At 43.6% G+C, this 10,993-nt stretch overlaps 1 protein-coding gene across 1 annotated transcript; it reads right to left on the bottom strand.

Moving 5' to 3' along the window:
• Nucleotides 1–1,640: 1,640 nt before the first annotated feature.
• On the bottom strand, nt 1,641–10,993 carry sox10 (SRY-box transcription factor 10). Its single transcript, XM_027026867.2, has 4 exons — nt 10,873–10,993; nt 7,016–7,808; nt 5,652–5,914; nt 1,641–4,313 (listed from the first exon to the last, which is right to left on the bottom strand). The coding sequence occupies exons 2-4, from the start codon at nt 7,447–7,449 to the stop codon at nt 3,541–3,543; spliced, it is 1,470 nt and encodes a 489-aa protein (XP_026882668.2). The 5' UTR covers nt 7,450–7,808; nt 10,873–10,993; the 3' UTR covers nt 1,641–3,540.

The following is a 10,993-nucleotide window of genomic DNA, read 5'->3' on the forward strand; positions in this document are numbered from 1 at the left end:
CTGGATGGTGTGTGTGTTCTTGGATGCATGTTGAAATTCCAGCCTTCTTCATAACACTAAAGGGGAACTTGTCTATCGGTCATGGGTGGAGGTGCTTGTGTGTGCATTTGCTGATCAGTCTGTTGAAATCGAGGCAATTAATTTGTTGTTCTTCACTTCTACCATATGCACTTTGTCAGTTGTTAACCCACTGCGTCTTATATTAGGAAGCCTGTTGAGTCATCCAGCTGCAGTGTCAAGATGAGCATAGACAGCATCTAAAACCCTGCCTCCTTCTGACATTGTCACTGTCATCATAATGTGTAGTGAAGACACTACATGTACACTGCAACAAGTTCCTAAATGTAATGGTGTTTGTTTGTCAATAACATCTTTAAATAAAGTGGGTTTCTACATGTTTAGGTATCCAGTGGCATGTAAAACGAGTGATTTGTAGTCTCTGCCTTTGTCTGGGTGTGTTTCTCTCCTGATGTGAGATGTGAGTAGCCCGATTCAGGCGCTGCATCATGTTAATGGTGTATTTACCGTACGTGAGCTGCTTAGTCTGGCTTTCCTGTGCTTTCCCTCTCTGTTCCTAGCCTGCCACGGCCCAGATGTGGCTGGAAGAGTGTGTGATTATCACACTTCTTTCACACGTCTATCTTTAAACAGACAACACACTCCTGTTGAATGGTGTGACGAGATGATACCGTTTCTTTTACTCTCCAAATGTTTAGATCTTATTACAGTCTATGCAGTACAGGCTGTGTGTGTGTGCTTGCGTCAGACATAGCATAAGTGCCACTACATTTATGAAACTCCAGTATTTATTGATTATTGCACTTGTCTAAAATAGAGCTTGTATGTATTTTGTACTTCTATGCATCAGTATTGATCCCTGTATTTCTACAATATTCTAGTTCACTATATCTTAGAATAACCTACTGTAATGGCTAGAATGTATTCTATGAGTAATTGACAAAGCACTTTTGTAAGTCATTCTGGATAAGAGCGTCTGCTAAATGCCGTAAATGTAAATGTAAAATGTAAATGCCACTTTGTTTTTCAGCAAAGCTGCAGGCTAGAGCTCACTTCACGCCCGTCTCTCTCTCTGCCTGTCTCTCTCGCTCTTTCTGTGCTGTGTCTCTCACTGCTCAAGCTGAATGACTCTCTTTGTTTAACGTAAAGTATCACACAGCCGATTAAATGAGGGGAATTAGGAATCAGGCTTAGCCTGTAACACACACACACACACACACACACACACACACACACACACACACACATACTTGCAGGAATGCGTTTATAAAGAGCCCGGGACTGGGGTGGTGTAGGAAGTGGGCAGATCCAGCTCCAGATCCATCTCCATCTCCAGCTCCTGCTCCTGTTCCATCTCCAGATCCTGATCCAGCACTCCGGTGGTGCTGAGGTTTGGTTAAGTGGGAAGATCAGTGTAGGTGTACACCTTCCGCCCTGCAGCTCATTCTGCCACAGCCCAACGTTCTCTCTCTCTCTCTTTCTCGCTCTCTCTGCTTTTAGAGTTTTTTTCTAAAATGTGTTGCAGCAATGTTTTGATGATGATGATGATGACAGTAGTAATAAGGTTTATAGTGACGTATGTTTTTGTGTGGTGCATCATAACACATGCTCAGAGCAGGAGGTGTCCAGAAGCCAGGCACTCTGAGCTGCTTTATTGAGTGTGAGAGGAGGGTGGTTAGTCATAACTGCTTCCTCAGACTGTTATTCACTCTGGGTCACATTTAAGCAGGAGCTCAGCAAGTACAAAAGAACACACACCAAGCATGGGATACAAAAATTCACATCAGAAATAATACAAAGGAAAAACCATTAACAGTAAATAAAAACATAAAAACATAAATAATTTTGAAATATATAACAAGCGGCACCTACTGTAGGATGTAGTTCCTAAAATTTAGTTTAGTTTTTTTAATAATACTACTAAATAAAGATGGTTTAACCCAACAAAACACTAAAGTTAAAAGCAGATGAAGTGAAAACAAACCAACCACTAGAGAGATACAACATTGTCAAATTGACCAGCCTGTCACCTGGATTTCCCCAGATCCTGTGGGTTCTGAGTCATATTATCGGAGCAAAATATAGATTATGTCCCATGATCAAATGTTTAATTATTCCATCATAAATTCTGCCAACTATAATTCTATATTAATTATAAAAGATATAGTCTAATAATTTCATATGTGTATGTCTACATTTGTGCCAAAAATGCAAAATCTGGCACAAATGTGGACAATATATTAATCTCAAGATTCTGCCTCTACTGAGTTTCAGTCTACTGCAGCACATGTAGTGAACAAACAGACTTGTAAGTAAGTCTAGAGAGTTCTGTTCCATATTCTCTCTCTCTCTCTCTTTCTCTCTCTCTCTCTTTCTCTCTCTCTCTCTCTCTCTCTCTCTCTCTCTCTCTCTCTCTGTGGTAATTCAATAATGATGCATTAAAAAAAGGACAACATAATTGTTACAGAACTGTTATGATATGTACAGATCATTCAGCCACACTGGTATATACATATTTATGAAAGTTCAAACTAATTTCATTACTGAAAGGTAAGACAGTGGTGCTGTGCTTCAGTGTAGCTATGGCAACAAAAATGACAATAATTATATCATCAATGGTAAAGATAATAACAAAGAATTTTAATATAAACAAAATGGCCTTGTTTTGGTTAATAAGAAAGAATTATTAATTCATAAAAAAGATCCACTCTTAAATGTACAGGTAATATTGTCTTTCAGTTCATATGCGAGTATATGTTAAAGGGAGTGTTCGTTTTTATATCAGTGCTGGAGAAAATACTATCACTTCCTATCCAGCCAGACTGGAGTGGAAAAATTATATTGTTATGCAGTGGGGCTCCTGAAATGACAACTTGCTAACAGAACCAGACTAAGTGTGTGTGTGTGTGTGTGTGTGTGTGTGTGTGTGTGTGTGTGTGTGTGTGTGTGTGTGTGTGTGTGTGTGTGTGTGTGTGTGTGTGTGTGTGTGTGTGTGTGTGTGTGTGTGTGTGTGTGATCTCTTCCTAACTGTCAGGGTTCTTCATCTGTATAGGTTTGGTCTCTAAACTTTGGTCAGTATTGTTCAGTAAAAAGCTACAGAAGGCCATCTCCTCATGTTCAGTCACATCTCTGCTGCTTTTGTAAATGTGTTTAGATTTCCATGAAAGCATTGAAGGATGTTAAGTGTCTATAGTCTGTAATTAAGACCCATGTGCGAGCCCGAGATGGAAATATGTGTCTGCAGAGATAAGAATTTACTTTATGCAAATTTGTTAAATATCCAATCTGCTTATTGGCTTATCTGATTATTATTCACCACCATTAATTATAATATTCAGATTGTGGTGAGTGTGAGACATATCTGCTCACACCACTCCAACTAGCGAACATCTAATGGCATTATGTTCCATTACCTCCATGTGTCTCCCCTCTCCCCTCCCCCTGGCGTGTCTTCATCCAAAACGCCTCCAGGACAGCATCCTGTTCAACACCATCATCATATTCGCCCGGTCTGTCGGAATGTCATGGCCGAGATAGAGTGGTATATACAGGCTGTTCCCAGTGGGTGGGGCTGTGTGACTGTGGGCCAGAGGTGGGGTCAGTGATGGCTGTGTAGAGGGGCCGTTGGGCGGGGCCCATGTAAGAGAAGGCAGAGTAAAGCCCGGAGGCCTGGCTGGAATGGGCGTAGTATGACCCTGACGCCTGATGTTCGGCATAGTCGGCGAAGGGCGCCGCCCTGGAGGCCAGCGAGGGGAAGGCGGAACTGTAGTGTGGCAGACTGAGCGGCGTGTAGGTGACGTGAGAGCCAGCCGCGGCGCTTCCACCCGCAGCGTCACTAGAGAAGTGTGTCTCGCTCTTGATCTGTGTTTTCCCGCCGTCGGCACCCAGCTGCTGCTTGGACAGCCAGGCAGCTGAGTGCCCGCTGGCCGCCGCCAGCGCCGACGAGATCCCATATGAGTAGGAGGAGGAGCCTGCGCTGGCCGCTGCCCCTGATCCCTGCTGGGCCACGGCCCCGGGGTGGTGCCCGTTGGGTGGCAGGTACTGGTCAAACTCGTTGACGTCGAACGGCTCCATGTTGGCCATCACCTCGTGGCTGATTTCACCAATGTCCACATTGCCGAAGTCAATGTGCGGCTTGCCACTGCCTGATGCCGAAGAGGAGGAGCTTCCATCTGACCCCACCCCCAGTGAGCTCCGGGAGCCGGCCCCACCCTCTCTCTTTCCCTCTACCAATTTGCCCCCCTGGAGTTCTGTTTTGGGGGTGGTGGGGGGTGTGGGGGGGCTGTGATTTGAACCTGCACACAAAGGAGACCAGAGACAATGCTCAGAGGTCACATGCACGTCTGGGAAAAGACATATGAGCTTTAACTGTACCAGGATTTTCTCATTACTCAATTTTCATTCTCATTTTACTGCTGTGTTTAATTTATGGATATTTTGAGAGCTCAATAAAATAACTGGAAGAATGAATACATAAATACAACACAGAACAGATAAACATTATTACAACGTGTTAGATGAATATGTAAACAACACAGCACAAATAAACATGTTATTACAATGAGTTAGACAAATATGTAAACACAGCACAGATAAACATATTATTACAATGTGTTAGCTGAATATGTAAACACACAATACTGCACAGATAAACATATTACAATGTGTTAGATGTATTTCTAGGTGGGTGCATGTAAGGTGATGTTATTCAACTTTGGAAGTAAGGGTGTAATGATGAAGCAAGGGTACTACAGTGTAGTGAGGAAGTGAGGGTAATACAGTGTAGTGAGGAAGTGAGGGTAATACAGTGTAGTGAGGAAGTGAGGGTAATACAGTGTAGTGAGGAAGTGAGGTTACTACAGTGTAGTGAGGAAGTGAGGGTAATACAGTGTAGTGAGGAAGTGAGGGTACTACATTGTAGTGAGGAAGTGAGGTTACTACAGTGTAGTGAGGAAGTGAGGTTACTACAGTGTAGTGAGGAAGTGAGGGTAATACAGTGTAGTGAGGAAGTGAGGGTAATACAGTGTAGTGAGGAAGTGAGGGTACTACATTCTAGTGAGGAAGTGAGGGTACTACATTGTAGTGAGGAAGTGAGGTTACTACAGTGTAGTGAGGAAGTGAGGTTACTACAGTGTAGTGAGGAAGTGAGGTTGCTACAGTGTAGTGAGGAAGTGAGGGTAATACAGTGTAGTGAGGAAGTGAGGGTAATACAGTGTAGTGAGGAAGTGAGGGTACTACAGTGTAGTGAGGAAGTGAGGTTACTACAGTGTAGTGAGGAAGTGAGGTTGCTACAGTGTAGTGAGGAAGTGAGGGTAATACAGTGTAGTGAGGAAGTGAGGTTACTACAGTGTAGTGAGGAAGTGAGGTTACTACAGTGTAGTGAGGAAGTGAGGGTACTACAGTGTAGTGAGGAAGTGAGGGTACTACACTGTAGGACATGCTGCACATAATGTTTCCAGTCTGCACACCTCACTCCTATAATGAGCAAGGCACGCAGGAGAGGAAGCGTGGCTATTCTGATTCAGGGACTCCAGGTGACGCCATCACCTCAGGGAAGAAAAGGCCTAGGATGCCTTTAGTGCATCAGTGGAACATCATCATGGCAACTGCTCAAGGTGGAGCATGTATCTCACCTGCAGCATGTTGGTGGTGTCCATCAGCCAGAGGAGACCCTGCCCCTGCTCCGTGAGCCACCTCCAGGTGGAGGCTCTTGTAATGTGATTGGCTGTGGCTGACCTCAGTGTCGCCATGGGCGTCAGCCTCAGCGCTGGTACCTGGTTTTCCATTCTTGCGTCTCCGTGGCTGGTACTTGTACTCGGGGTAATCCTTCTTATGCTGCTTACGCAAACGCTCTGCCTCTTCAATAAATGGCCTCTTATCATTCTCATTCAGAAGTCTGTGGTGCACACATACACACACACAGAGTCAGACTGCAGGTCAGGTATCATAAAACACAAATTAAGCTCTTATGCCATTTCAGGGGATTGGACAGCCCTTTTTCGGATGGGCTCTGACAAATGTGTATCAGCCGTTGATCACATAGGGGAGCAAGGCACTACACTGCAGCACCCTAGAGGGGCCAGACGCTCAGCACTGTTACATTATTACATTATTATGAGAATGACTCACTGACAATCGTCACAATGTTCTTTACAGAGTGACTTTTCACAACTTTTTTCCCAGGCCTCTTTTGTCGAAATCATTAAGATAAAACAGCATACCAAAATAGACTGATGAAAATTAACAATAACAAAACAGAATGCAAAAAAACCCCAGAAAAAACACCCTGAACAACCCCTAGACTGTACCAGTCTCCCAGCCTGTGGTCTGTTCTGCCTCTCACAGGCTTCGCGCTGACGGGGAAGGGCCAGGGCTGTAAGGGTGACGTCATGATTGCACTACCCTCACCTTGCTTATATATGACACGATTCTCGCGTTACTGTTTGTATGTACACGATACGGCATTGCTAATCTAATAAAATTATATTCATTAATCTAATTCGTATCAATTAACTCCAGTTTTCCCGGACCTTATAAAACAACCAGACAACACAGCCTCAGTACCTAAAACATTAGAGAGCGAAGGTAGCATGCTCTGGTCCCTGGTCTACGTTAGTGTGATCTGAGGGAGTGTGACCCAGTAACGGGAGTGAGAACCAGTAACGGCTTTGCTGAGGATCTGCATTATGAAACGCTTTTCTTGCTAATATATCGCTCAAAACAACGCCGCTCCGACCCCGCCGCGTGCGCTCCTCGGACTGCGCGAGAGTGTTTTCTTGCTCAAACTTTAACATGTGATTCTGTGCGTGAGGTGCGTAATAGTGAGCAGATTGGTTGAAGATATTATAAAAAGGATTTGAAAAAAAACACTAAATAGCTTGTTCATGATTATTTGTGTTAAAGACGTAAGCAATCTATATGGTTTATTTCGGTAAAACCGAAAAAGTATGTTAACAACGCGTTCGTGTCCTTGGCCCTGAGAGTAGAGGCTACTTACCGCCACAGTTTGCCCAGAGTTTTGCTGAGTTCTGCGTTGTGCAGGTGCGGATACTGGTCAGCCAGTTTCCTTCGCGCGGCCTGCGCCCACACCATGAACGCGTTCATCGGCCTCTTCACGTGCGGCTTGCTCTTACTGCCAGTGTTCACGCGCACAGGCATCGGCACTAGCGTCCAGTCGTAGCCGTTGAGAACCTGGCTGACCGCCTCGCGGATCCCGATGGGAAAGCGGTCGTCATCGTCGTCCGATTTGACTGCGCCAGAGACCCCGGCCGCTTCCTCGCTCACTCCAGGCATCTGTGCGTGCTGTCCGGAAAGAGGCGAGTCTCCCCCGCCCGCCGCGCTTGAAGAGTGTGCTGGTGACATCGAATGACCGTCATCCGAGACCCCGGGACTCATTTCTACCTCCGATAAACTCTGTTCTTCTCCCGACATCTTTTCCCCCCCACGCACTGCTCTGCAGGTAAATCTGTCAAACAACTGATGGAGTCGGTCTCTCTCTCTCTCTCTCTCTCTCTCTCTCTCTCTCTCTCTCTCTCTCTCTCTCTCTCTCTCTCTCTCTCAGTACTATAAACTCTCCGCTTGCTTTGGAGAAATGTACAAATGGTGATCCGCGTGTAAACCGCACTAAGGCTGAGTATAAGGATTACAGGGCTGTGTTTGCCCAGGGTTCGCTGGAGCCTCTGTTGGAGTTCCCCCGTACAGGTCTTTCCATTCGCGTGATATCAGCACTGTCCGTTCACCGTGCCCAGGCACCGTTGGGACTTAACAGTCTGTCAGTTCTATGGAAAAGCCTGTAAAAGAAATCAACAGTGTGTTTAGGCAATAGATCGCGCGCATCACATAACAATATAGTGCATGGCAGTAATTTCTGGGCGTGTGTTTTCTCTGACCTGTGAAAGCTACCGTACATTATAAAACTCATCTGTTATTTGGATTAGTGCATTGCTCATTACGGCCTCGGTACGTATTACGGATAAGCATTACGGCCTCGGTACGTAGTACTTCGTATACGTTCCGCATGCCGTCTTACATACGACTGCATGTACCCATGCAGCGCCATTCGTACGAGCACGTCTGAAGGCCTAGCTATATTCGTAATTCATTTGGTTTTCTAGGGTCACGTCGCAATCACATGCTGGCGTCAGTGTGCCGCGGTCACCCCGGCACGGGGGTGTGTGTTGCTCCAGTTTCGGCTTCTCTCGCGCTAACAAGCTACTGTTTAAGGGTTGGCAGTTATTGCAGGTTCCCCGGAGAGAGAGTGCTGGAATAATACGCGCTCGCAGCAGCACAGGGCTTCGCTTCATCCCGGGCCGCCTAGATAAACACGCGCCGGCGCTGGAAACACTAACCGCGTGTGGGCAGGCTCGTGTGTGGAGCTGCGCCGCTGAATTGGACAGTGTTCGTTGGTAGGGACATAAGCCATAGCCTTCTATATAGCGGTCAAAGCATGGCGGACCGTCCAGAACCATTACAGCCTATTTCTGAAGACACGTTACTTTGAAATCTAACTTTTAGCGTAGTACGTACACCTAGGCCTACGTCAAAGGTTTAAATGCCCATGAACTTTAAATTCATGCTCTTTAATTTCTTAAAGAGAACGGTAAAGCGGACCTGGGATTCGTTAACATTCATTTGTTCTGGCCAGTAAACATTGCTCAGTAATAGCGCAGGAGCTGTCATCTCTCGTCCGTTCGCCATTTGTTACTCGGACGCGACCGTATCATTGTGAGGGGATTAAGTTACGCTACACGCTATCCAACTGGAAGGGGCCGAGAGGGGAACCGATAGGGTGGCATATCTCTGCCGCCCTTAAACTGTCTTTTAATCACACCACGGACCGAACGGATCGGATCACACACAAACACGTCATCCTGCACGACTTCACCCAACCGGCTTTTAATTAACGTCAAAAGACAGGTGTCCGGGGAAGCCTGTCCGTAAAGCCAGCAGACAGCCCGCCTGGTGTCATAAGTTCATTACCCAGTCTTATTAGATTTATGTCGCTGAGCTGCCAGTAAACTGCTGCTATCCGCTTGGCCTTGTAATCTTAATATAAATATTGAGATGAATGTTCAAAATGAATGCGGTTTCTCTTTTTGCTAATCATCTATATCCCACAATATGGCGTTTACTTTGTAAACTCATCTCAAATTATAGTTGAAATAGGTGGTCGATTTTCATTTATGTATTACGAATAACAAGCTCAAGGCATCAAGGTCGTGCGCCCGCCTATGATCGCACGACCTCGGCTCACGGAACAGAGCACCTCTGTGTTTCGAATTCGTTACACTTTTTTCTTCACTGGACAAATGTCAGTATGAAGCTCCTATTTTCTCTGGTTATGCTGTCAATTTACTGCAAAGGTTAAACGGACCACACCTTGGTCAGAAGCTGTTTCGCCATAGCTACACTGGATGTAGCCAGTATTTTGTTGTATTGTTAGGTAATACGACGAATATCCAACACGTCTTAACTCTTTCACTGCAGATCAGCTTCTCGGAGCGCTTATACGCTTCGCTGGACAATCATTTGCCCCAAATTCGCGGATGCCAGTGCAGAACTGTTGTCAGAAACTGCTGCTGGAGCACTCCAGACATTTAGAGACAAGCGTGCATGTATTGCTTCCAGTTTAAGATACGTATTGAGCCAAAGGGAAGACGCAGCCTCACGTCATCACCTGACTCTGACTCTCTCTCTCTCTCTCTCTCTCTCTCTCTCTCTCTCTCTCTCTCTCTCTCTCTCTCTCTCTCTCTCTATATATATATATATGTATGTGTGTGTGTATTACACTTACACAAAGACACACACACACACACTTACACACACACACTTACATATATATATATATGTGTGTGTGTGTGTTTGTGTGTGTATGTATATATATATATATATATATATATATATATATATATATATATATATATATATAAACAGATCTATCTATCTATCTATCTATCTATCTATCTATCTATCTATCTATCTATCTATCTATCTATCTATCTATCTATCTATCTAGGATATAGTCACACACAAAATATGTATATAAGATATATATATATATATATATATATATATATATATATATATACACATATTTTGTATATATATATATATATATATATATATAAATAAAGTGTGTGTGTGTATGTATGTATACAATATAAAAGTGTGTGTGTGTTTGTGTGTGTATATATATATATATATATATATATATATATATATATATATATATATATATATATATATATATATATATATATATAAACTTCGAGTGTTTGTATGACGTCTCAGCTAAAATGCAAAAAAATTCAAATAACCTGTGGAGAGAGTTTTATAATTTGCGACATTTTACACCAAAAGACTGTACCAGTGTTCCTAACACCGATAACGAATGTAAATAAATAAATACCCTCGAATATCACAGTGTTGTGAAAACACACTTAGAAGCAAAGCAGTAGTTTTATCAGTCGTATACAAGTTTTTAATAAATTTGAACTCCGTTTGCTTGTCCATTAAATCCATATTTTCGAGTATACGGCTCACGTTCCTTTGAGCATAGCGTTGCTTACAACTTCACAGAAAGCCAGAAAGCCCAAACGTCAAATTATTCGATTAATACATTGCAGCGGCTGTTAATTATAGCCGTGAAAGTTTAATGGTAGGATAATAATAATAATAATAATAATAATAATAATAATAATAATAATAATAATAATAATAATAATAATAACATAATAATATGTGCAATTTAAATATTCAATATTTTGTTTCCAGACTTTGTAAGTTTGCAAAAATCGAAGTGTCAGAAAAGAAAGCAAATTGTAAATTAAATAAGCAAAATGCGAAGCGTCTTACTTCTGCATTGACGTTGCCCGCTTAGCACGAGAGTCCGCGTGTTCCCGAATTTCCAAAGTGACGCTCGCGCTCACTCCCCAGCCCCCTCGCTCGCGCTGCCCCGCTATGAATGCCCGCTCTG

This window comes from Electrophorus electricus, chromosome 4, assembly GCF_013358815.1.
Source record: "Electrophorus electricus isolate fEleEle1 chromosome 4, fEleEle1.pri, whole genome shotgun sequence".
NCBI lineage: Eukaryota > Metazoa > Chordata > Actinopteri > Gymnotiformes > Gymnotidae > Electrophorus > Electrophorus electricus.